This window comes from Giraffa tippelskirchi, chromosome 13, assembly GCF_054371585.1.
Source record: "Giraffa tippelskirchi isolate mGirTip1 chromosome 13, T2T-mGirTip1v1.2.pri, whole genome shotgun sequence".
Taxonomy (NCBI): domain Eukaryota; kingdom Metazoa; phylum Chordata; class Mammalia; order Artiodactyla; family Giraffidae; genus Giraffa; species Giraffa tippelskirchi.
This window is the reverse complement of record NC_137287.1, coordinates 22,816,514-22,843,512: the sequence shown is the minus strand read 5'-3', so window position 1 is coordinate 22,843,512 and position 26,999 is coordinate 22,816,514. Positions and strand designations below refer to the sequence as shown.

At 41.8% G+C, this 26,999-nt stretch overlaps 1 protein-coding gene across 3 annotated transcripts in view; it reads right to left on the bottom strand.

Annotated features, from left to right (window-relative positions):
- DNAH3 (dynein axonemal heavy chain 3) overlaps positions 1-25,598 on the bottom strand; it is a 221,930-nt gene extending 196,332 nt beyond the window's left edge. For all 3 annotated transcript variants that reach the window (XR_014072618.1, XM_081554574.1, XM_081554575.1), the window contains exons 1-9: positions 25,496-25,598; positions 20,370-20,474; positions 19,633-19,855; positions 15,699-15,771; positions 15,275-15,440; positions 12,796-12,985; positions 10,923-11,118; positions 5,274-5,399; positions 3,693-3,888 (exon numbers count right to left, since the gene is read on the bottom strand). Coding sequence is in view for 2 of the 3 variants with exons in the window: in XM_081554574.1 (XP_081410700.1) it covers positions 3,693-3,888; positions 5,274-5,399; positions 10,923-11,118; positions 12,796-12,985; positions 15,275-15,440; positions 15,699-15,771; positions 19,633-19,855; positions 20,370-20,474; positions 25,496-25,525 (1,305 nt within the window). In the remaining variant the exon portion in view is untranslated. The remainder of the gene's footprint in view (positions 1-3,692; positions 3,889-5,273; positions 5,400-10,922; positions 11,119-12,795; positions 12,986-15,274; positions 15,441-15,698; positions 15,772-19,632; positions 19,856-20,369; positions 20,475-25,495) is intronic.
- Between the last annotated feature and the right edge of the window lie 1,401 nt (positions 25,599-26,999).

Sequence of the window (26,999 nt, the reverse complement as noted above, 5' to 3'; positions counted from 1 at the left end):
TTGAACATCTGGAAGTTCACGGTTCACGCATTGCTGAAGCCTGGCTTAGAGAATTTTGAGCATTACTTTACTAGCATGTGAGATGAGTTCAATTGTGTGGTAGTTTGAGCATTCTTTGGCATTGCTTTTCTTTGGGATAGGAACGGAAACTGACCTTTTCCAGTCCTGTGGCCACTGATGAGTTTTCCAAATTTGCTGGCATATCGAGTGCAGCACTTTCACAGCATCATCTTTCAGGATCTGAAATAGCTCAACTGGAATTCCATCACCTCCACTAGCTTTGTTCGTAGTGATGCTTTCTAAGGCCCACTTGACTTCACATTCCAGGATGTCTGGCTCTAGGTGAGTGATCACACCATTGTGATTATCTGGGTCGTGAAGATCTTTTTTGTACAGTTCTTCTGTGTATTCTTGCCACCTCTTCTTAATATCTTCTGCTTCTGTTAGGTCCATACCATTTCTGTCCTTTATCGAGCCTATCTTTGCATGAAATGTTCCTTTGGTATCTCTAATTTTCTTGAAGAGATCTCTAGTCTTTTCCAATCTGTTGTTTTCCTCTATTTCTTTGCACTGATCGCTGAGGAAGGCTTTCTTATCTCTCCTTGCTATTCTTTGGAACTCTGCATTCAGATGGGAATATCTTTCCTTTTCTCCTTTGCTTTTCGCTTCTCTTCTCTTCCAAGCTATCTGTAAGGCCTCCTCAGACAGCCATTTTGCTTTTTTGCATTTCTTTTCCATGGGGATTGTCTTGATCCCTGTCTCCTGTACAATGTCACAAACCTCTGTCCATAGTTCATCAGGCACTCTATCAGATCTAGTCCCTTAAATCTATTTGTCACTTTTACTGTATACTCATAAGGGATTTGAAACACAAGCTGGAATCAAGATTGCCGGGAGAAATATCAATAACCTCAGATATGCAAATGACACCACCCTTATAGCAGAAAGTGAAGAAGAACTAAAGAGCCTCTTGATGAAAGTGAAAGAGGAGAGTGAAAAAGTTGGCTTAGAGCTCAACGTTCAGAAAACTAAGATCATGGCATCTGGTCCCATCACTTCATGGGAAATAGATGGGGAAACAGTGGAAACAGTGTCAGACTTTATTTTTGGGGGCTCCAAAATCACTGCTGATGGTAATTGCAGCCATGAAATTAAAAGACGCTTACTCCTTGGAAGGAAGGTTATGGCCAACCTAGATAGCGTAATTAAAAGCAGAGACATTACTTTGCCAACAAAAGTCCGTCTAGTCAAGGCTATGGTTTTTCCAGTGGTTATGTATGGATGTGAGAGTTGGACAGTGAAGAAAGCTGAGCGCCACAGAATTGATGCTTTTGAACTGTGGTGTTGGAGAAGACTCTTGAGAGTCCCTTGGACTGCAAGGAGATCCAATCAATCCATCCTAAAGGAGATCAATCCTGGGTGTTCATTGGAAGGACTGATGTTGAAGCTGAAACTCCAATACTTTGGCTACCTCATGCGAAGAGTTGACTCATTGGAAAAGACCCTAATGCTGGGTAGGATTGGGGGCAGGAGGAGAAGGGGACGACAGAGGATGAGATGGTTGGATGGCATCACTGACTCGATGGACATGGGTTTGGGTAGACTCCGGGAGTTGGTGATGGACAGGGAGGCCTGGCATGCTGCAATTCATGGGGTCGCAGAGTTGGACACAACTGAGCGACTGAACTTAACTGAACTCAAGTACAGGTGGCACAAGGGGTAAAGAACCCGCCTATCAATGCAGGAGACATAACAGACACAGGTTTGATCCTCAGGTCGGGAAGATCCCCTGGAGGAGGAAATGGCAACCCACTGCAGTATTCTTGCCTGGAGAATCCCATGGACAGAGGAGCCTGGCAGGCTACAGTCCACAGGATCACAAAGAGTTGAACATGACTGAAGTGACTTAGCATGCATGCACAAGGGCTCAATAAAAATTTGTTGACTGAATCTAAAAGTATAAGAGTTTATCTGTACATCCACATGGAGTTGCTAATTAGCATATGACATATTTTAGACACTCAAAATGTCAACCTTTCTGCAGTAGAAATACTGATATGGAAGTTTAGTGAAGTGCAAGTCGCTCAGTAGTGTCCAGCTCTTTGTGATCCCATGGACTATACAGTTCATGGAATTCTCCAGGCCAGAATACTGGAGTGGGTATCCTATCCTTTCTTCAGGGGATCTTCCTGACCCAGGAATCAAACCAGGGTCTCCTGCATTGCAGGCAGATTCTTTACCAGCTGAGCTACCAGGGAAGCTGCAGCTCAGCTGGTAAAGAACTGATGTGGAGACATTTCTAATTCCTAACACAGGCTGGAGAAGGCAATGGCACCCCACTCCAGTACTCTTGCCTGGAAAATCCCATGGATGGAGGAGCCCAGTAGTCTGCAGTCCGTGGGGTCGCTAAGAGTCGGACACGACTGAGCGACTTCACGTTCACCTTTCACTTTCATGCATTGGAGAAGGAAATGGCAACCCACTCCAGTGTTCTTGCCTGGAGAATCCCAGGGACGGAGGAGCCTGGTGGGCTGCCGTCTATGGGGTCGCACAGAGTCGGACACGACTGAAGCGACTTAGCAGCAGCAGCAGCAACACAGGCTAGTAACACAAGATACCTTTCATAAAAGGCATAGTGCCTAATAACATTGGCATGAGGCAGTTGTAAAGTATTTGCTCAAATAATTGATTCTAAAGATTCAATTTAGAATCTAGAAATTCTAGATTTGTCTAAGGATTATTGCTAAGCATCAGGTGAATGTCTACTATGTATCAAATACCGATACATTTCTTTCTTTAAGATATATGCAAATTTTAGTTTTCCCTTTGTTTGGAATCTTAGAATGAGACTTGGTTGAGTTTGAGTCTCTTCTGCTTAGCCAAACAGATGATTACAGTGATATGTACAGATTAGTCTACTGCAGAATGCTAACAGTACAGCCTAAATTTGACAGCACTGGTTCTATACTTTTTGAACAAAAGGTCAACTGTTCATTTTTATTTTATTTGGCAAAATGCTTAGAACTTAACCTTTTCTAACCAGGCAATTTTAAATTTTATTACTCTTTTTAAATTAAAATGGCACATAGTATAAAATACAAAAAAATCTTCCTTGATTTCCCATGTTATCTAAATTCAAGGGAGTCTATGATGCTTTGAGAACCATCACAGTGTTTTAGTTGTTATCTTAGTGCTTTAGTTTTTATCTAGACTTCACTTAAGTAGTGTCATGAAAGAAGTTATTAATTAGGTCAATGAAGTCTTTTGTTTTTAGAGGTACCCTTTCCAAAACCAAAGAACAAAAGCCAGTATCTGCAATGAACATGCACAACACTTCCTAAATAGCAAGCCAAAAGATTGATAACAAATCCTTTTTAATCCCTTCTTTTTAAACAGAGGGGATGAAAAAGTGACCACTCCTCCACAGTAGGAGGTAAACATTCCATTTTATTCACTCTTTCTTTAAATTAATTTCTCTAGTTCTATAATTTTTACTAAATAGAAATAGGTAATTATCTTGGGAAAACTTGCCATGTATTTAAGTAAATCATTTTTATAAGCTAATAATCACCACATATGTGTTCCAGTCAAGGATTTTACTTTTTGGCCTGGCTTACAGCTGAGGACCTTACATGATTAAATACTGAGTCTTGATTCCACTCCAAAGAGTCTACTGCTGATCCCCTACATACCTTGTGTATCATGAAGAAGGAAACAAGGTCCTTAAGAGAGTTAATGACCAACTCCCTGAGCTGGAGGGACATGAAGGATGCAACGGAAGCAAAATATTCTTCAATGTTACGAGAGGAGTCATAGTCACTCTTGGGAGCAAAATGCATCCACTGCTCCTTCCGGGAGACAAATAGCTGGGCACAGGTGGGGACCCATCTGTAAAGAAAGCAGGGCATCTGACTGAGAATCCCTTCCAAGTTCCAAGATGCCCTCTCAGCCACTCCCCACTCTCCACCACAAGGCAGATGGCTCCTTTCCCACTAAGCAGCTCCCCAAGTTGGTACTCTCATATCCCTGGCCACTTCACCTGCCATCACCCCTTTCTGGGGAAGAAAGTAATAAGATTTGGATTGAGAGACTGTTTTCCCATTTAGCAATACCCAAATGGACAGTCCTGCTGAAAGATGAAGGTCTCTGTAGTTTATTATATTCAGAGGTTGGGGTAAAAGGGCATAAGGAACTGCAATGTTCTGTCCAATTTCTCTCCCTGGCAGAGGTCTGTTTTCTAACTGAAACTTTACAGGGGAAAAGAAAAAGGAGAAAGGAAAGAAAACTTGGGAGGAGAAACTCCAGTGTGGTGGTGGCTGCTCAGAAGTTGAGAGCATAAATTAGAAAACCAAAGGAAGAAATGGATGCCTCAGTTTTCCTTTCATCCTATTCCCCCAATTTCTAATTCCCAATGGGAACTACTGGCATTTGCATCTTATCAAGTCTTTTTTCTGACTGCTAGAAAAGTATTAGTCCAACAATCAGGGAAGTACTGGTAATAGTCATAGTTGTAGAGGTAATAATTACATTTAAGAGCTACTATATGCCAGCTATTGCATAAACATTTTCTCTGATAATAAAATCCGCTTAGTAGATATTATCACCATCATTTCACATAAGGGAATTTCTCTGGCTCTGGACACAGTCCTGCACGCATTTGCAAAGGAAAAAAGAATTAAGTGACTAAAAACTCCCATCCCTGGAAATTTACAGGTGTCTATCTGTCTGACCTGAATACAAGTCATTCAAATGCATTATCCTTTCCTGGTGGCTCAGATGGTAAAGAATCTGCCTGCAATGCAGGAGACCCAGGTTCAATCCCTGGGTTGGGAAGATCTCCTGGAGAAGGAAATGGCAACCCACTCCAGTATTCTTGCCTGGAAAATCCCATGGGCGGAGAAGCCTGACGGGCTACAGTACATAGGGTCGCAAAAAGTTGGACACGACTGAGCGACTAACACTGTGTGTGTAACCCAGCAAGGCCTGAAGGATTTCAGAGGGAGGGAATGGAAGTGCTCAACAAGCAATGGTAATGAGGAGGCTTCAAAAGGGCAGAGGAAGACTAGGAGTGAGGGTCAAAGAGCAGTGTATGTGAGTAGGCGCAGAGGCTCTCAGGGATGGAAACGTGGAAGGATGAGGATAGAGGAAGGTGTCAGAGAGAAGTCAGCAAAATCTGTGCACCGCACCCCAGGTTGGAGACCAGTTTTCACTTCAGAGAACTTTTGGTTTTTATGATACTGTGACACAGCACCATTCTGAGGCCAGATACTGACTTGTTGAGAAGAATTTGGCGTGCTTCCATGCAGTGTTTCTGAATGACATCCCGATATTCATGAGGCTGCAGAGGTAATTTTCCCGCCAGTAATTCTGCTGTTCGAACAAACCTGAGGTCTCTAAATCTGCCAAAAGAGAGGGCAAAACACCCTAAGCCAAGAAGATGTTTAATAAAAAACTTTGTATGACAGATTCAGAGGAAATATATTTTCATTTTTCAATGAGAGGAGATTTAAACAGATTAAAACTAATTATATCCGAAAAATCTGAGAGTCAGAGGAGGGAGTGGATAGTCCACAAGAACTCTTGCAAGGAGTAGAGGAACGCAGGAGCTGTTACTGAGCCTTCCTACGTGTCCTTCTCTGGGTAACCCGTGGGGAGTGGGATTTTGACACTGACTTGGCATTTGGCTGCCTGGAAACTAGGATATGACAAGTCAAAGCTCTTTCCAATACAGGATAAGACAGGTGAAGACACAAGAGAACAGGGCAAGCAAAGCATCACCTTCATGATCAAGTGGGTTCTGCTCAGTCCTCAGTGTGGCCCCTTGGTGAGCTACTCAAGACAAATTGGAGGACCACTTTGATCTGGACCCAAAAACCCTATAGACCTGCCTCTGACAGCTGGCAGGCTCACCAAGACACCCACAGCATTCCTGGGACACTGCCTTACACAGGGCAGGAACTCAGTAAATATTTGTTAAATGAACACTGGGATCTCTTCCTGCCCTTTCTGATGACCTTATTTCTCCTACTTCTCTCAGGTTAATGGAGGTGCTGCCCTTTACCACAATCCCCAAGGCTTTTTTTTTTTTTTTTAGCTCACAGGGCCAGCATTTCTCTGCCTGACACATATTCATTCATTTATTAATCACTCTTTGAAACCATCAGTGCCTACAACTTCCCCAACCAGATCTCTGCTCACTTTCTTAGCTTGCCCCAAGTCTCACTTCCCATTTTCATCATCCACTATAATGACTCAGTAGGCACTTTCCCTCATACTCCTAAAATCCTACAGCCTACATTTCTATTATTTTTTGATGGAGGTGATGAACTTAGTCTTCATCGTGTACGGCCAGGCACAAAGCACTCCTGGGGAGGACAGAATTTGAGGACCTCACTCTTCATATATGTTTGATATCCAACCTCAACATGGCCCTGGTCACCATCTGATAATTATGTCACTCATCGTTAGTTCAATCGTAATAAACTTCCCACATTGGCTAGAAAAATCAATTCTTTTTTTTTTTTTTTTCAGAAAAATCTATTCTTTGTTCAGACCATGACCCTCATTCTGGCCCTTAAGCCCTTCCCTTCACTGATCATTACGTGACCTCTTAACATGTCTAAAGCTAAATATTACAGGTCATATAAGAACATTTCTCTATAGCATTTCCTTAACAAATCTTTCTCATTGCTAATTTTTTGGTTCAGCTGACAAAAACCTAAATGATTTTGGTTCACTCTTGTGCAGTCAATTGATACAGCCAATATGGAAGACAGTATGGAGATTCCTTAAAAAACAAGGAATAAAACCACCATACAACTCAGAAATACCACTTCTAGGTATATACCCTGAAGAAACCAAAACTGAAAAAGACACATGTATTCCAACAGGGTGTACATGTGAGTTTAATTTGATCATATAAAGAAAATGACAAATTATTAAATGTATAGCTTTTACTATAAGAAGGATTCTTTATCACTTGCTTTTTTTCTAATCTATTCCTTCTTCTTTATATTTATTTATTTTTAATTGATTGCTTTACAGTATTGGCTTGATTTCTGCCATACATCAACATGAATTAATCATAGGTGTACATATGTCCCCTCCCTCTTGAATCTCCCTATTACCTCCTGCACTTTCCTACCCCTTTGGGTTATTACAGAGCCCACTGTAAGCTCTACTCACTGCAGCTCTATTTACAATAGCTAGGACACATGGAGGCAACCTAGATGTTCATTGACAGACGAATGGATAAAGAAGCTGTGGTACATACATACAATGGAATACTACTCAGCCATAAAAAGGAATGCATTTGAGTCAGTTCTAATGAGGTGGATGAACCTAGAGCCTATTATACAGAGTGAAGTAAGTCAGAAAGAAAAAAACAAATATTGTCTATTAACACATATATATGGAATCTAGAAAGATGGTACTGATGAACCTATTTGCAAAACAGAAAAAGAGTTGGACACAACTGAGTGACTGAACTGAACTGAACTGAATGGAGGTGTAGACATGGAGGACAGACTTATGGACAAGGGTGGCGAAGAGGAAGGAGAGGGTGAGATGAATGGAGAGGGTAGCATGGAAGCATATACACTGCTGCTGCTGCTGCTGAGTCACTTCAGTCATGTCTGACTCTGTGTGACCCTATGGACTGCATCCTGCCAGGTTCCCCTGTCCATGGGGATTCTCCAGGTCATGCCCTCCTCCAGGGGATCTTCCAGACCCAGGTATTGAATCCAGGTCTCCTTCACTGCAGGTGGATTCTTTACTGTCTGAGTCACCAGAGAAGCCCAAGCATATACACTAACATACGTAAATAGACAGTCAATGGAAATTTGCTGTATGACTCAGGAAACTCAAACTGGGGCTCTGTAATAACCTAGAGGGGTGGGAAATGGAAGGAGGTAGAAGAGAGATTGAAGAGGGAGGGGATATATGTACATCTATGGTTAATTCATGTTGATGTACGACAGAAATCAAACCAATATTGTAAAGCAATCAAAAATAAATAAATATAAAGAAGAAGGAATAGATTAGGAGAAAAGCAAGTGCTAAGAATTCTTCTTATAGTAAAAGCTATACATTTAATAATTTGTCATTTTCTTTATGTGATCAAATTAAATTCATGTGCACATTCTCTTGGCACTGAACTTCTGGCAATTTTATCAGCCTTGTGGCTGACTTTCTTGTTAATTTCTAGGTTAATTTATTTTTTGAGGCCATAAACATGCTTCTACTTAAAGCAGAATTTACTGAACGACTACTGTATGCCAAGCACTGTTCTAAGCACTTCACCCAACAATCCCATTTTGCATATAAAGTAATAGGGGTCCAGAGAGATTAACTTCCCCAAATCACACAGTTCATCAGGGACAGAGCAAGAATGAGAACCTAGGCTGGTTAGTTTCAGAGCCTGCTCTATACATTATTACTTTTCTGTAAATTATTATTACATACTTCTGTCTCATTAGAAAACTATTTTTTTCTCATGTCCCAACTAGCACCTCTAATGCCTTAGAAAACTAAATTCAGTTCAAAGAAAGGAATGTTCTCATCTCTTATCATTGATGGGCTCTATCCTAGGTTGACTCCAGCTACAATTACTTTTTAAAATACAGGTAAAACTACGAATGTGAAAAACAAGTAAGTTATCCAAGTAATAAGGCTCCCCAAAGATGAAACACATACAAAGCTATAGATCCTCCTCAAACAAAATATTTGAGCTACTGATTAAGTTTAACCAATCACAATTACATACACATATCTGCCTCCAATTTTTCTAATAAAAAACCCACATGGTAGTAGCACATCATTTCATTAACCTGATCTTTTGGTGAACTCTAGTGGCCTCATTCTCCTACCAGGATTCACACTCATTCTTGAGGGGCTCATAAAAAAAAATCAGTCTTTATTATTCCCAGTGCAATTGATTAATGGGCAAATAAAATGTGGTATAACAATAAAATGGAATATTATTCAGCCATAAAAAGGAATGAAGTACTGATAATGCTTCAATATGGATAAATATTGAAAACATGATGCTAACTTAATGCAGCCAGACATGAAAGGCCACATATTATATGATTCCATTTATGTAAAATATTGAGAATAGGTAAATCCATGGAGACAGGAAGTAGATTTATGTTCTGCTAGGTGCTGAGTGGAAGGGAGAAGTGGGGTAACTACTAATGGCTACAGAGTTTCTTTAGGGGATAATGAAAACATTCCCAATATTTTCAGGAAAGTTGTACAAACTTGTGAGTATACTCAAAATTACTGTATTGCACACTTCAAGAGGGTGAATTTTAAAGTATGTGAATAACATCTTAATTTAGAAAAATGAAAGAGAGAAAAAGTGACTCCTGCCTCCTCTGGACTTCTACAATATCTGTGGCCAATTTAGTCCCTGATAAATATAAGTGAGACCATTGTATGCCAACTCTGCACTGGCCCTGAGTTACACAAAAGAATTAGCTCAAAAAACTAAAAATATATTGTTATATGATTCAGCAATCCCACTCCTAGGCATATATTCACACAAAAACTATAATTTGAAAAGATATATGCACCAGGGTTTCCCTGGTGGCTCAGACAGTAAAGAATCTGCCTGCAGTGTGGAAGACCTGGGTTCGATCCTTGGGTCTGGAAGATCCCCTGGAGGAGGGCATGGTAGCCCACTCCAGTATTCTTGCCTGGAGAATCCCCATGGACAGAGGAACCTAGTGGGCTATAGTCCATGGGATCACACAGAGTCGGACACAACTGAAGTGACTAAGCAGCAGCAGCAAGTACCCCTTTGTTCATAGCAGCACTATTTACAACTGCTGAGACATGGAAACCACCTAAATGTCCATTGAGAGATGAATGGATATAGAAGATGTGGTATATTTATACAATGAAATACTACTCAGCCAGAAAAAAGAATGAAATAATGCCTTAACAACATGGATGGACCTAGAGATTATCATACTAAATGATTTAAGTCAGAAAGAGAAAGACAAATACCACCTAATACCACTTGTATGTGGATTCTAAAATATGACACAAATGAACTTATCTATAAAACAGAAACAGACTCACAGACCTAGACAACAGACTTGTGATTGCCAAGGGGGAGGGAGCATAGGAGAGGAACAGAATGGGAGTTTGGGTTAGTGGAAACTAACTAGTATATACAGAATAGTAGATATACAATAGATAAACAACAAACTAGTATATATAGAATAGATAAACAACAAGGTCCTCCTGTATAGCACAGAGGACTATATTAAATATCCTGTAATAAACCATAATGGAAAAGAACATGAAAAAGAATGTGTGTACACAATCACTTTGCTGTACAGCAAAAATTAACATAACATTGCAAATTAACTACACTTCAACTAAACAAATTCAAAAAAAGAATTGGCAAAGGAAAAGAAACAAGGAGACTCAAGCCCCCAACCCATACATTTCATAGGCTAGAGAGAGTCAAACTGGTAAAGACAGAAGTATAATTCAGTATTATAGACCCCATAATGGAGGTCTAATTAACACCTACTGGATACTTGTATTGGGCATTGTTCTAAGTACTCTAAATTATTTGTCCCCCCTACGAGCGCTATGAGGCAGGAAGTCTTATCCCAAATTTAGAGGTAAGGGTGTCACTTATGAAGCTGCAGAGTTGTAGGTGGATCCAAGCAGGCCCCATGTGAGTGCTCTTAACCAGTATGTCCCAGCGCCTACACACAGGCACTGTGCTGTGGAGGCGCAAAGCAGGGCCACTTAGCTCTGCACAGTTAGCCCTTACCATGTGCAACCTGGGTCTAGGATTTCCGTCATTTACTTCAAGGGCAAGGCTACTGCCACATAAGATGATCTCGTACGTGTGGAAGCAATAAAGAAAGGGGAAACAAGGGACAGGAGGCACTTCTTACTCCGAAAACCACAGCTGTTTCAGGCTGAGCATCATGGGGTTCACTGTATGCAGGTGCTCTTCGTTCCACTTCTTGGCATTCCTGTAGACGCTGTGCCAGGGCACAGGCGCCCGGATCACTCTTTGAGGAAACGCTCGGGGGATGCTCTGAATGAAGAGTCTCTTCCTCTCCATTGGGTCCATGAGGACGTAATCAACTATAACCAAGATGGCGAACACTTGTTAATAATCAGGGGCCTTGAGCACTTTCTGCTCTTGGTTTCAACACTTAGAAGGTAAATAAGCTTCTGTCCATTTACACTTGGAAATGTTCCCTCATTTACAAGGTCATTGGTAATCCCCTGGGTGTAACTAAAATGAGTTTCACCCTGTTGGTATATGAGATATTTTGGGGGAAGAGGAATATAACTTCAGAGTCTGGAGCACTGAGAATCTGGAGTTTAGTCCTGTTAGGATATCTAGCATCATGCATATCAATGAACTAGTATTTGCTGAAACCTCATTACGACACAGCACTCCAACATAGCTACATAAAAAATAAACACAATGCATGACACCAGATACCTATGAATGGAAATTTAGAGGCCAAATATTTCATATGATATGGACTGGCAAAAGCCTCATAGAGGAAGTAACATTTAAGCTGGGCCATAGACAATGAGTAGGATTTTGTCTGACAGGGTAAGTGCAATTCCATGATTTTTGTGTACTATGCTCAAGAAGCTGTGGGTCATGCTGTGGCAGAAACATCAGGTACAAGCAGTAGAGTTCAAGGTGATAAGACTGCAGAGGTAGGCTGAGGCTGAAATTTGAAGGGCTTTAGATGTTTAATCTTAAAATTTGGTTCTAGCCTATAGGAGACAAGGACCCATTACAGTGACATCACTAGAAGATTAATTAGGAAATAAAAAAAAAAACCCATAAATTTAGTAAGTATAGCTGTTTTCCAGATAAATGGGAAAGTGGGGAACTAATATGATCACCTCGCCCCTTTGATGTGTTTCTCACATTATTCTCGTATTATTATGGGCTTCCCTGATGGCTCAGTGCTCAGCTGGTAAAGAATCCACCTGCAATGCAGAGATCGGGGTTTGATCTCTGGGTTGGGAAGATCCCCTGGGGAAGGGAAAGGCTACCCACTCCAGTATTCTGGCCTGGAGAATTCCATGGACTGTATAGATCATGGGGTCACAAGGAGTCGGACACGACTGAGAGACTTTCACTTTCACTTTTCACATTATTCACCATCATCAAACATTTCCCAATGACCTACTGTGTGCACAAGACATGCAGCTAAACATGAAAGGTAGTGAGGACTGATGATATATCAGTAAATGTCTAATAAGGGAGCTGAGAACCATGAGAAAGACAAGGCCAGTGTTAAGGGCCATAGAGAAACAATGGCACAGGAGAAGTTCCAAAATGGTATGAGTTGAAAGTAGAAGCGAGAAGTGCTATGAATGCAGAAGATGGAGTGATCCCTGAGGGTTGCAGAGATCAAAATACTTGAGGGAAGAGGTCTTGAGCTACATTTTAAACGTCCATGGGCCCCTGCTACTTATGCTGTTGCCCAGGGTGAGTAGCATCTGCATCACCTGGGAGTTAGTTGGAGGTGCAGAATCATGGGCCTCTCTCAAACTCTACTGAATCAGAATCTGCACTTTAATAGATTTTTAGGTTACACAGGTGCACATTGACATGTGATAAGTACTGGTATGGACATGAGTGATGGTAGCAGTGTGGGGGAGCAATTGAATGAAAAGTTACACAATGTTTTTGGCATTTTTCTGAGAAAATAGAGAGAAGAACTGATAGTAAAAGGAAAGAAGCTGCCCTCCACATAGGAACCCTGCCCCATTTATGCACAGCCTTACCAATGCTTTTCATGAGGCTACTGTAATAGTCATTTTCCTTCTCCTCCACAAGGGCAGTCATCAGGGGTTCCAGGAAGGGACTTGTCAGCAGTGTGTTTGAAATCAGCTTTGAAATCCGAACCATCACTTTGTCCTCCTCAGGGGTAATCATGTCTTTTCGGATTCCGTTGGTCAAATAGTAGTAGTATCTCTTCCATAAACAAACAACCAGCAACAAAATGATCATAATCAATTGGCTAACTGTGCCCACTTGCCCACACCCATCAGCTGCCAAAGTACCCTGTTCATACAGCACTAATCTCCATCCTTCACTCACTTCTTGGTCCATGACATCACACTCATTGTAATAAATTGTTGGTGAGTATTTCCCATGGCTCTGGAGGAGTCAACCAAAGCCAGAGAGATCTCAGTGCTGTATAAGGAAGGATTTGTCAAATGCCATGCAAACAGGAGCAGTGGAAAGAGGCCCCGGGGATGGAGATAGCATATCTGGTGAGCTTTAAGAAGAGGAATGACAAGCTCCTCAAATGGACTCAATTCACCCTCCTTCATAACAACGACCCTGTACGAAGAAAGTACTTGATCCTGTGGCTTATGGGAAAACCCCCAAGTCTGAGTGAGACTTATGATAATTATTCTAATTCAACCATGGGACTTTTGAGTTTAGAAAAGCAACACAAACACACAAACTGAACAAAAAGGCCCAATGTGACCTGGTGACATTAGGAAGTTTGGTTTATTTAGGGCTTGCCTCTAGGCTGCTAGATGGCTGAATGGCTCTAGAAATGAATAATTTCAGATAAACGAGAACACAAAGTATAGGAAAGGGTTTGAAATCAGCTTTGACCTTCTATGCCAATTGTCTGTGGTCAGAAAAGGCTGAACTTGCATCTCTCCAACCTTAATAAAGGACAAACTTCCAAAGTTCTCTCATTATAAGAACTGCCTGGGGTGAGGAGAGAGGTTCCTCTTAAAATGCAGATTCAAAGGCCCCTCCCTCCTAGGGCATTTAGGATATGTTAACAAGAACCCCAGACGATTCTTATTTTCAGGCAAGTTTGAGAAATGTTGTTGTTCTTCTGTGCTCTTAAGAGCACAGAATGTTAGTATCAGCCAGACTGGTCTAAATTCTAGTTTTGTCTCTTACTGACTGTATAACTTGGAGCAAGTTGATTAATCAGTCCCCACCCCAATTTCCACAACTGGACAACAGGAATAATCATAGCCTCCAGGTCCTGAATGGGGTCAAACATCTAGAGGGTTTAGTATGGAATTTTGCTAATAGTACATTCTCAGTCACTATTAATTTTTATTGTTAATCATTTTACTATACACTATAAATTTAAAAGCTCTTTGCTCTAAAGCTTTGCAGTTCTTTCAAGTTAGGGGTTAGAGGCTCAAAAGTCTATCTGGGACCAAGCAGGTAATGTTAATAACTGAAAGTTGGCTGGACATAGGAGACTGACAAACCAGAGAATGTATTTCTCATCTAAAGGAGGTAGCTATTGTTCAGTTTCAAATATATTAATTTTTTCAAGAGAGGTAGAAATCTAGCTTATGTGAGATTTCTTTCATTTTCCAAACACATCTGTAGGCCATATTTAACTTATGGTCGGGCTGCTGGATAAAATACAGGATGCACTGGAATATACTAAAAAACTATTCATCGTTTATCTGAAATTCAAATTGGGTGCCATGTTTTTTGTTTTGTTTTTCAAAACCTGGCAATCCCAGCCTATGTTCTATGCAGCCGTTTTGCAACCTATGTTCTAAGAGGACCTGAAGGCACCAGTTTCTAAGACTTACTAAAGCAGAAGACTCACGCATGCACACCTTCATTCAGCAGTCTGCATGGGGTCTGGACTTCAGTATCTTTATTTATTTATTTTTAAAATTAATTTATTTAATTGGAGGCTAATTACTTTACAATATTGTGGCGGTTTTTGCCATACACTGACATGAATCAGCCACAGGTGCACCTGTGTCCCCTCATCCTGAAACCCCCTCCCAAAGCCCTCCCCACCTCATCCCTCTGGGTTGTCCCAGAGCACCAGCTTCATGAGTGCCCTGCTTCATTCATCAGACTTGCACTGGTCATCTATTTTACATATGGCAATATACATGCTTCAATGCTAGTCTCTCATATCGTCCCACCTTCGCCTTTTCCCACATAGTCCAAAAGTCTGTTCTTTACATCTGTGTCTTTTTTGCTGTCTTGCATATAGGGTCATCATTATCATCTATCTAAATTTCATATATATGTGTTAATATACTATATTAGTGTTTCTCTTTCTGACTGACTTCACCTTGAATAGCCACAGCAATGTTGAGAAAGAAGAAGGGAAATCAACCTGCCTGTCTTTGGACTTCAGTATTTTTAAAACATTCCTCAGGTGACTACTGCTTTTCAGTTTAGAATCACTGTGATGTCAAGAGTAATACTTGGCAAATTAAGAGGAAGGAGGCAATAAGAATGTACCTCCAAGTCTGATTCAGATGGTTTGGCTTCTTTACTTTCTATTTCCATCTCCTGCTGTAACATCACATCAATCTGTTCTTCTGGACTCATTGGTCTGCTTCCTGGGAAAGTCAAAGATGTCACAACCTCCTTCTTCATAGGTGAGGAGGTTGAGGCTGACTTCATCCTGAAAAGTAGACACAGCTTAGTGCCTGGTTCCAGGAACACTTCATAAGTTTGTAAGCACTGGTTTTGCTTAGCTAATTTATTTTCATTTAGAGCCTCAATAAATTGGATTAAGAGTACTGGTGGGAAAAAACATAAGTAACTAGGTATCCAGGAATGCTTTAAAGTCAAGAAGCAGAGTGTGGCTTTCATGAGACCATAACCTTCTTCAGTTAATTCTAGTGTCCTGCAATCCCCGGAGCCCATAGAAACACCTTACCCAGTGAGATCCTCTTTGTCTTTGGGGGAGAACTTCATTTTCTTCTTGTTAGGCTCTGATGAGCTTTTATTTGCTAGAATAGTGGAGAAGAAAGATATCATTGATGGGCAGTGACCTTGGGCCATCTTCTGCCCACAGGGATGCAAGTCTTAGGGCTGTCCAGGAGAACACTAAGAACTTGGTGTGGTGGGATGAAGCAGGTGATGCAGACCTTGGTCCCATCTATACCACTAATTACCTGTGTGACCCTGAAGAACTGACCATCACCCCAAGCCTCAGCTTCCTCAACTGTGAAATGGGGATGAGCATACCTTCTGTCCTCTCATACACTGGACAAATATTAATATATTCTCAATTCACTCACCAATCCTATATGCTCTATTTTCTAAACATTAGGTGTGTTATTGCTAAATATTTTTCTTTAAACAGATTCAGACTTTTAAACTTATTTATTTTAAAGGAAATATTATGTACCTGATGTAAAGAGCTGACTCACTGGAAAATACCCTGATGCTTGGAAAGATTGAAGGCAAAAGGAAAAGGGGTAGCACAGGATGAGATGGTTGAATGGCATCATTGACTCAATGGACATGATTCTGAGTAAACTCTAGGAGACAGTGAAGGACAGGGAAGCCTGCTATGCTACACTTCAGGGTCGCAAAGAGAAGAACATGACTTAGCAACTGAACAATAACAACTGCAAATATAAAAATAACAGAAAAAATTCTTTAAAATTAAAAAGACAATGCATGGTTCAAAAAGATGCTCTTCTGTGTGAACTCAAACACACTGTGAAGTAAAAATCTTAAACTTGGCTTCTGGCACCAAAAGCAGGCAGAAGTAGTTAGGTGATTCATACCTGGGGGAATAATGAAATCCAAAACACACCATGGTTGTGGGGACTGAAGCTAGGTTCACAGTATAAAGCCATGGCTGCCCTACCCATGAAGACAGGCTGAAAAGCCAGCAACACTGTCAGGCAGATAAAGCACCTGTATCCTCAATTCACACAGTGGCCACAGATAGCAAAGAAAGGCTGGTAATAACTAGGCTAAGCCTAACATAACCTCAGGGACCAGATCTACAACATCCCTAAAATAGCACCTTAAGACGGAAGTTCTAAGCCATTAATAATAAAATCTGGTACTAATTTGGGGTCCTAAGATGCCAGATGAAGGCATAAGGAAGAAAGACAAGATTTTAAAAGGTATGTCAAAAGAGTACATTGTTGAGTACATTTATATGTATGAACAACCAAAACTAACTTACGATGACAGAAATCAGAAAGGGGGCTGGATGGTACTGGGGAGAGGAAGGAACTGATGGGAAAGGAGCACAAGAGAACTTCCTCTAATAATGGAAATGCCCTATATCTTATTTGGGTGGTGGCTATATACAAATATGGTATAAACAACTGACAAAACTCACTGAACTGAACACTAAGATCTGTGCACTTTACTGTGCGTGAATTAAACAACAAATGGGAAGTTCATGTAGCAAGAAGGGGAAAAGCTCTCAACATAAGCCTGCAAACTAAAATCCCATAACACATGAGAAAAACCAATATAAGAAAGATAGCAAATAAACTCAACAATTGAGGGAAATATTTACAAAATGGAAATAATATAGCAACACTAGTATTGCTCCAAAATAAATGTTTAAGATCCTCCAAGTGATACTGAAAATGCTATGTCCATGAGAACAGAATAAGAAACTGGCAAGGGTGGCACTCATAAGTAGAACCAATTAAGAAATCTGAAAATGAAAGACAGTGTTATTAAAATAAAAACCATTTATTATACAGGATAAACACAAGACTGAACAGAGTTGAAGAGCAAACTAGAGAGTTGGAAGATATATTTGAGGAATTCACCCAGACACAGCACAGAAAGAATAAAGAAAAACATGAAAATGAGTTTGAGACAGCAGGCAGATTGGAAATCTCCACTATATCTCTAACAAAAACTACTAATGGATATCCTTAAGTCAACATATGTGCACCCAGTGAGACTAAGCAAATTAATACATAAAAAGTACTACGGTAAGCAACTTCCAAGATGGCCACCAAGGATCCCCACTTCCTGGAATCATGCCCTTGTATAGTCCTCTTAAATGTGGGCAGGACTTGGCAACTCACTTCTAACACAGAGAAAATGGCAAAAACCGTAGGATGTCACTTTCAAAATTAAGCTCCCAAAAGATGGTGGTTTCTATCTTGCTGGTTCTCTTCTATCTCTTGTTCTCCCCCTTGTTTCCTCCAAGGAAAACTAGAAGTCATGTTGTGAGCTGCCCTGTGGATAGGCCCATTCGGTAAGAAACCAATGTCTATGGCCAACAGGGAGTGGGGGAGGTGAGTGACTTTGGAAGAGGATCTTCCTTGGTTGCCTTTAGATGACTGTGCCCTTGGATAGCTTGACTGTACACTTGTGAGAGACTCTGAGCCAGTTAAGCCATGCCCAGATGCTTGACAGAAACTGTAAGATAACAAATGGAGCTTATTTTAAACTATTCAGTTTGGGAGTAATTTGTTACTCAGCAATGAACAAGCTGGATTTAGAAAAGTCAGAGGAACCAGAGATCAAATTGCCAACATCTGCTGGATGTTTGAAAAAGCAAGAGAGTTCCAGAAAAACATCTACTGCTTTATTGACTATGCCAAAGCCTTTGACTGTGTGCACTACAACAAACTGTGGAAAATTCTTAAAGAGATGGGAATACCAGACCACTTTACCTGCCTCCTGAGAAACTTGTATGTAGGTCAAGAAGCAACAGAATTGGACATGGAACAACAGAATGGTTCCAAATTGGGAAAGGATTACGTCAAGGCTGTATATTGTTACCCTGCTTATTTAATTTATATGCAGAGTACATCATGAGAAATGCTGGGCTGGATGAAGCACAAGCTGGAATCAAGATTGCTGGGAGAAATATCAATAACCTCAGATATACATATGACACCACCCTTATGGCAGAAGGCGAAGAGGCACTAAAAAGCCTTTTGATGAAAGTGAAAGAGGAGAATAAAAAAGTTGGCTTAAAACACAACATTCAGAAAACTAACATCATGGCATCCAGTTCCATCACTTCATGGCAAATAGATGGGGAAACAATGGAAACAGTGACAGACTTTATTTTTTTGGGCTCCAAAATCACTGCTGATGGTGACTTCAGCCATGAAATTAAAAGACACTTGCTCCTTGGAAGAAAAGCTATGACCAACCTAGATAGCATATTAAAAAGCAGAGACATTACTTTGCCAACAAAGGTCTGTCTAGTCAAAGCTATGGCTTTTCCAGTAGTCATGGATGGATGTGAGAGTTGGACTATAAAGAAAGCTGAGCGCCAAAGAAGTGATCCTTTTGAACTGTGGAGTTGGAGAAGACTCTTGAGAGTCCCTTGGACTGCAACGAGATCAAGCCAGTTAATCCTAAAAGAAATCAGTCCTGAATATTCATTGGGAGGACTGATGCTGAAGCGGAAACTCCAATACTTTGGCCACCTGATGCAAAGAACTGACTCATGTGAAAAGCCCCTGATACTGGGAAAGATTGAAGGCAGGAGAAGAAGGGGACAACAGAGGATGAGATGGTTGTAGGTTAGATGGCATCACCGACTCAATGACATGAGTTTGAGCAAGCTCTGGGAGTTTGTGATGGACAGGGAGGCCTGGCGTGCTGCAGTCCATGGGGTCGCAAACAGTTGGACATGACTGAGTGACTGAACTGAACTGAACTGAGCAATCAACAAGAAGCTTGGTGTATGTTAAACATAATGCTAGCCATTACAGTCATTCCCATTTCATAGATGAGGAGACTGAGGTTTCATGAGGTTACCCAAAGTTATCTATAGTAAAGGTGGAGCCAGGACTAGAACCCAGGATTAGAAATCTCCCAAAGCCCCATTCTAAGTGGGTATGACACTCTGCAGGAAATACCTGATGGCAGCCCCTGAGAGATCTTTTCCCTGGGGACACTGATGGTGACGGGCTGGTAGACTTTCATCAGGTCTTTCAGCTTCAGGTTCCGAGCTGTCAAGGAGTAGTTGTTGGCAATGGAATCACTGGGTCCACAGTAGTGGTGCTGCTCTTTGAAGGGTGCAGCCAGGGTCCATGACGTGCGTTGCATCAAGGGGGGATAAAAGCTGTGTGACATAACTGTCTACAAGGGGAGAAATGCAGAGTGAGTCATGTGAGGGACATCACGCAGGGAGCCTGGGCTCCTCTCAGCCAGGCGCCACTCACACTGAGTCTCATGGCATCCCATGTGCCTAACCTTCTGCACACTGAGTGCAAATACTTTCGGAATGGACACCAATTTTACCTCTCTGACCCCCGTGAGCATGCTTTCTGATGGCAAGGATAACAGCTGACTTTCAACATGCAGTAAATTTGTGATCAGGTAATTTACATCTATTGTCTTTATTGTTATGTACGTGGCTATTAGGTAGAAATAATTGTTCTTATTTTACCGTTGAATATGCACAAGTTCAGAGAATTTTAATAATGCAGCAGGTAAGTGAGAAAGCCACATTTGTGCTACTACATAGCTCTTTTTCCCACTGTGCTATAGCCTCTTCCAGTGGCAGAAATGACTGAGGCCTCTAATCCTACCTGTCAAGTCCATTTGACCCCCAACCATTACCAGCAGAAGAGTAGCAGCCAGGTGAACATACCTGATAGAGTTCAGAGGGTTCTTCGTTAGCAGAAGCAGGCAGAGGGGGCAACTCTGGCCACATCTGGGAGTGGCTCATGTGATGTATGGAGTCACTTCTGGGGATCTGTGGGAAACAGATGCAAAGCCACTCTTCAGGAATTAGGAAAGATTTCCAAGCCTCTGAGGTGCATAAGGAGTAAAAAGTTCCTCAGAAAAGGATTTAACACAAAGTTCTGCCCTAAAACACCCTTCTCACCACTATCCATTGGTTTCAATTCTTAAGAGTTAATGTCTCTTCTCTAGCATCTCCTCATGGCTACCCTTCTATGAGCAAATTCATGTATTTTTCCCCTGCGAAGAACCCAAATCTGAGGGCATTCCCAGCTTCCCTACCCTGAGTTGTAATTAAAGGGGTTGAACTTAAAAAAAAATTGACTCTTGCATTTCACACTGGCAAAATTCCAAACAGAAATTTGCTTATGCAGTGGTATAAATAACTCTGTGCTTCCTGCGAAAAGAAAAGAATATATTTAAAGAGTGTGGGTGTTTGAGTCCACCATTCCATTCAGTGAGTGTGTACTTGGGAGTGAGCCTCAGACAGAGGTGAACCTGTGGCTCCCATGGCCACCCTCAGTTCCCAGTGCTTCTTCACTTCAGAGCTGATTTCAGGGTTGAGAGGTGCCTTGTGTGTTTCTTTCCTACACCCAAACCCTAGAAGCAAGACAACTACTTCATCTGGGGCTGTGACGGAGGAAACCTCTGGGCGGGATTCACTAAGAGATGTTGCTATACAGTACTTTAAAGGTAGTTTAAAGAGATCTGCCAGTGCAATTTTGGCTCTGTGGTTTTTCACCTTAGGCAATGACTGTGGACTGAACTCTTATGTAAGATGAGACATTATTAGATAGATTTGATTTATTTGGGTCAGCAAATTAAGTCATGCAGGGTAACTGGCAGAAGGTAGACATGTAGGGGGTAAATGAGTCAGATGTTAGTCATCCCCATGCCCCAACCAATTCCTCACTGATGATTCAACCTCATAAAATAATAACATTAACAATAATAACATCTGCCATTATTCCAAATATTATGTGCCAGGCGTGTATGAGATTTTTTATATCCCATTGTAGCTGAAACTAAGGTTCATAGGGGATAGGTAGGATATTTTATTATTGTTACTGTTGTTCAGTCACTAAGTCACATCTGACTCTGCAACCCCATGGACTACAGCACTCCAAGTCTCCCTGTCCCTCACCATCCCCTGGAGTTCACCCAAGTTCATGTGAATCAGTGATATTACCCAACCATCTCATCCTCCCATTCTCTATCTTTCCCAGCATCAGGAACTTTTTCAGTGAATCTGCTCTTCGCACCAGGTGGCCAAAGTATTGGTGCTTCAGCCTCAGCATCAATCCTTCCAATGAGTATTCAGGGTTGATTTCCTTTAGAACTGACTGGTTTGATCTCCTTGCTGTCCAAGGGACTCTCAAGAGTCTTCTCCAGCAGCACAATTCATAAGCATCAATTCTTCTGTGCTCAGTCTTCTTTACGGTCCAATTCTCACATCCGTCCATGACTACTAGAAAGATCAGAGCTTTGACTATATAGACCTATGTCGGCAAAGTGATGTCTTTGCTTTTTAATATGCTGTCAAGGTTTGTCATAGCTTTCCTTCCAAGAAGCAAGTGTCTTCTAATTTCATGGCTGCAGCGATCGTCGACAGTGATTTTGGAGCCCAAGAAGAAAAAAAATCTGTCACTGCTTTCACTTTTTCCTTTTCTGTTTGCCATGGAGTGATGGGACCATAAGGTAAGGTAAGACATACTAGCCATGAAGAGGTGCTTTTAAATACACACTACTTTGCATCCCAACACATGGGAAATGGCAATTGTTTTGCGAATGTGTTCATTTTAAAATTAAATAAAAGCTTGAAAACTCTTAAAAAAAACCACATACTGAGCCTGAGAATTAAAAAAACATATAATAGGTTCACTGATCTAATGGCTTAATTCAGCGGTTTCAAAAATTGTGGTGCATCAGACCCACTAACAGAATCAGGCTGCTCAGGCTCCACCTTAAACAAGGTGACCCTATTGTTTTCTGCTTAGAGAACTTGCTTTGTTGATTTAAATCACTGTGTCTGTCTCTCTTCTCTACCTCAATTTCAAGGATCTAAGAATCAACCAACCACATCCAAGAGCCTGTTCTTTCACTACTGAAGTTAGTATCAAGATCTGCACTTACAAGGTGAACAAAATGAAAAAATTCAGCATCAACTTGAAAGGAATCTGGTCATCCAAGGTAGATTTCGGCAACAGTATCTTCCGGGAAATGAAGTCGTTCATGATTTCCTTCAGGAGTTAAGATATACAACATATACTGATTGATAAGTTAGGGCTGCCCACATTTTGTCTTGGCAAGCAAGAAGGTTTTATGGTCAGTGGTAATATTTCCCTTGGCCTAGCTTTTAAATCTGTTTCAAATAAAAGTCTTCACTAAAAAACAATAAACAAAAACAGATTTTGGACATCTTAAGTTACAAGAGAGGGAATGAGTAGTTAAACCACAAAACCCTGACCTTTTGCAGTTGAGAATATTAACATTCAGGAGGTGTCTTGGTATTCATGCTTCTGCTTATGGTTAGGATAAACCTGATTTCAGCCCTCAGACATATTGGAAAGTTACTCTCACTAGCAAAGCAGGCAGAATATAGCCCTAGTGGACATAACTGGCTCTACTCCAATTTCAGTCCACGTTGTACAGTGTCCACCATCTGTGTCCAGGCCAGAGCATGCGATACAGGTCTGGCCAATCAGAATACTCTCTGCTTCAGACACTATGATTGGTTCAGGGATAGACATGTGACCCAAGGTGGGCTGATCATAGTTGTTCCTGACACTTTTGCTAGAGCCATTAAGAAAGAGGTGGTCTAAACAGCCACCTTTGCTTTATGTGAAAAAAAAAAAAAAAGCCTCCCTTAGACTAAAACCATCATAAAGCAAAGCACCAGAATGAGAAAGACTCTCACTGACATCATCTGGACCCCAGGACCCAACTTGGACTTCTCAGTTACTTGAGCCCATAGGTTCCTTTTTGGATTTGAGTCAAGACATATTCATGTTCCTCTATATTGAGAGTTGGTCAGCCAAGAGATAGACACAGAGGCAGCTGAGTCATCATACAAAGAGAAAAGCCATTCTTGGGATAATAAAGAAAGTGCTAGTGCTAAGTCGCTTTCAGTCATGTCCGACTGTTTTCGACCCCATGGACTGTAGCCCACCAGGCTCCTCCGTCCATGGGATTCTCAGACAAAAATACTGGAGTGGAAGCAAAACAACATTTTGCAAGAAAGCAAGCTAACATAGAGCATTTTGCAGAACATAATGGAGAGAAGCAGAACCTCTGAAAAACAAATTAAACTTTGAGCTGCTTCACAGGCACAGACTAAGACTTATATATAAAGAACTGTAAAAACCATGATAGCAGAAAACAGCTCAGTTCATGGAACAGGCATACATGGGACACACACAAGATCAGCAGATCTAGAAATCAATTCATAGAACAAAAAGAGTTTTCTTAAACATACTTGGTTAAGAACTCTCTGTGGCCCCTTCAAGATGAAAGAGACGGAGATTTGTAAGACCTACCTGGCTACCCAGAACAGTTTGTTAAAAATATTAATGCTTAAGTGTTCTCTCTGGTAAATTGCAGAGTGTTTTCACTTCGGGGAAAGGCTCAGTGATTATCAACAAATTCACTTTTTTTCCCTCAACAAATCCGCTTTTACAAAATTTTGATTTAAAATGCTCCTCTGGACACCTCAATATATGGCAACTTAATGGATCTTAGCTTTTCCACCAAGATTCTGCCATTTAGATTGGGTAGAACTGTTCCTTTCAGGTGCCTTATTTCTAACTGTACATGATGTTTGCAAGTCTTTCATGGAAACAGTTCCCAAATGCTCACTTGAGGACCTGGAACAGCAGAACCACCAGGATCTTAGCTAAAAATACAGATTGCAGGGCTCTATTCCAGACCTTCTGAATCAGAATCTTTGGGAGTGAGGCCAAGTCTCCATATTTTCAAGAGACTCCCCGGTATATTCTTATGTACATCCAGTGTTGGGAGCTGTTGGATGGAATATATGGTCTAATGGCCTTGGAAAGGAAGGGAAAGAAAGGTGTCTATTCCTGAAATTTTCTCAACAAAACCTGAAGATGTCCAAAAGCCTAATGTATCACAAAGCATAATTCAAGGACACAACAAAATATAACTCATACACATGCTTGGTCAGGGGCTTCCCAAGTGGCCCAGTGGGTAAAGAATCTGCCTGCAATGCAGGAGATGCAGGAGACATGGGTCCAATCCCTGGGCTGGGAACATCCCTGGAAGAGGGCATGGGAACCCATTCCAGTATATTTGCTTAGAGAATCCCATGGACAAAGGAGCCTGGTGGGCTACAGTCCATAGGGTTGAAAAGAGTCAGACATGACTGAAGCGATGGATCATGCAGGCACGCACACGCTTGGTCAAGGAGATCTAACATGGCAATTGGTTTGTGATTAAAATGTCTCCTTCCTGCTGCTGCTGCTGCTGCTGCGTCGCTTCAGTCGTGTCCGACTCTGTGCGACACCATAGACGGAAGCCCACCAGGCTCCGCTGTCCTACACACTTTCAAATTCCCTACATGCTGAAAATACTACAGGTATAAAGAAAGCTGAGCACCGAAGAATTGATGCTTTTGAATTGTGGTGTTGCAGAAGACTCTTGAGAGTCCCCTGGACTGCAAGGAGATCAAACCAGTCCATCCTGAAGGAAATCAATCCTGAATATTCATTGGAAGGACTGAGGCTGAGGCTGAAACTCCAATATTTTGGCCACCTGATGCGAAGAACTGACTCATTTGAAAAGACCCTGATGCTGGGAAAGATTGAAGGTGGGAGAAGAAGGGGATGACAGAGGATGAGGTGGTTGTATGGCATCACTGACGCGATGGACATGAGTTTGAGTAAACTCCAGGAGTTGGTGATGCACAGGGAAGCCTGGCGTGCTGCAGTCCATGGGGTCGCAAAGAGTCGGACACGACTGAGCGATCGAACTGAACTGAACGAAAAAAGAAAAACACACTTTAAAATTCACGCCTACCTTCTGAGATGAGCAATCCATGTCACTCATGTTGTCGATTCTAACCGGACCTATTAAAAAAAAGGAACAACAAGCTCTCTCCGTTTCTTCCTCTTCTATCAGTGGCTCTGAGATTCACACTTCCTTATAGCATAATGGGGATGTCACAGATGATGGAACTTTACAGATGTTCTGAAAGCTCTGTTCACAGGGTTGCCTCTCTGAGGTCATAGACTTCAGCCCCCTGAGCAGTTTCTTGGTAGAAGAGGAGAGAAAGGAAAGCTGGAGAATGAAGCAGCCGCCTTGGGGTTCTGCTGGCTCTGCGCTGCGGCTTCCTGCAAAGGCCGCACTTCCCTTCCACTGAGTGGTTCTTCTCTTGGAACTTTTCCAGGAAGACACTGAGTTCACTGCAGAGGAAAATCTGAAGCAGAGCTACACACTACCACCGAGAAGAGGGAGGAAGCAACTCACCAAACTATCCCTCTGGGGCCTGAATTCTTCTCTCTTCCTCCTCTTGGGTTATTTTAACACTGGAGGAGCTTGTACCCAGGTCCTGGAGCCAGTCACAAGGCTTCAGCGTCTGTTGCTAGGGAAGGAGGGGCCTCTGCTGTGCCCAGATACAAGATTGGGCTTGACTCAGCTCTGTGTCCAGGTCTCTCCCTTTGCTGGAGGCCATCTGGGCAGCAGGAAGTTTTGGTGACAGAAAGGAAGGTGGGAAGGTGTTTAGCAATGATCCAGGTGGTGAGAGGCAATTAGAGGCTGTGCCTTTGGAGGAGTCTAAAAGCACACAGAAAACTGAAAGTGAAAGTTGCTCAGTTGTGTCCGACTCTTTGCAACCCCAAGGACTATATACAGTCCATGGAATTCTCCAGGCCAGAATACTGGAGTGGGTAGCTGTTCCCTTCTCCAGGGGATCTCCCCAACCCAGGGATCAAACCCAGGTCTCCCACATTGCAGGCGGATTCTTTACCAGCTGAGCCACAAGGGAAGCCCAGTGCACACAGAGTGGTAGTTAAATTCTTGGGTCCTAGAGTCATACAGGTCTGGGTTCAGATTCTGCCCTTCTCATTTATTAGCTACGTGGCTTGAGTAAACTGTTTGATCTCTCCAAGTGTCCTTTATAATGTAAAATGCCAAAATGTGACAACCTACCTCATACATGGGGTTGAGAGTTTAATGAGATAATGCCTGTAAAGCAATTTGCACATAGTAGAAGGATGACCAACTTGTCCCAGTTTCCTGGGAACTCCCTTAGTCCTGGGCAGACTGGGACAGTTTGGTCACTCAACACAGTAGGCTAAACATCATTCTCATGATAAACACAGAAACACATGCACATATATGCTCACACACGAAAGATATGATTAACTGCTACACCACTCAATCCCTGAGTTGGGAAGATCCCCTGGAGGAGGGCATGGAAACCCACTTCAGTATTCTTGCCTGGAGAATCCCCATGGACAGAGGAGCCTGGTGGGCTACAGTGCCTGGTTGAAAAGAGTCGGATACAACTGAACAATCAAGC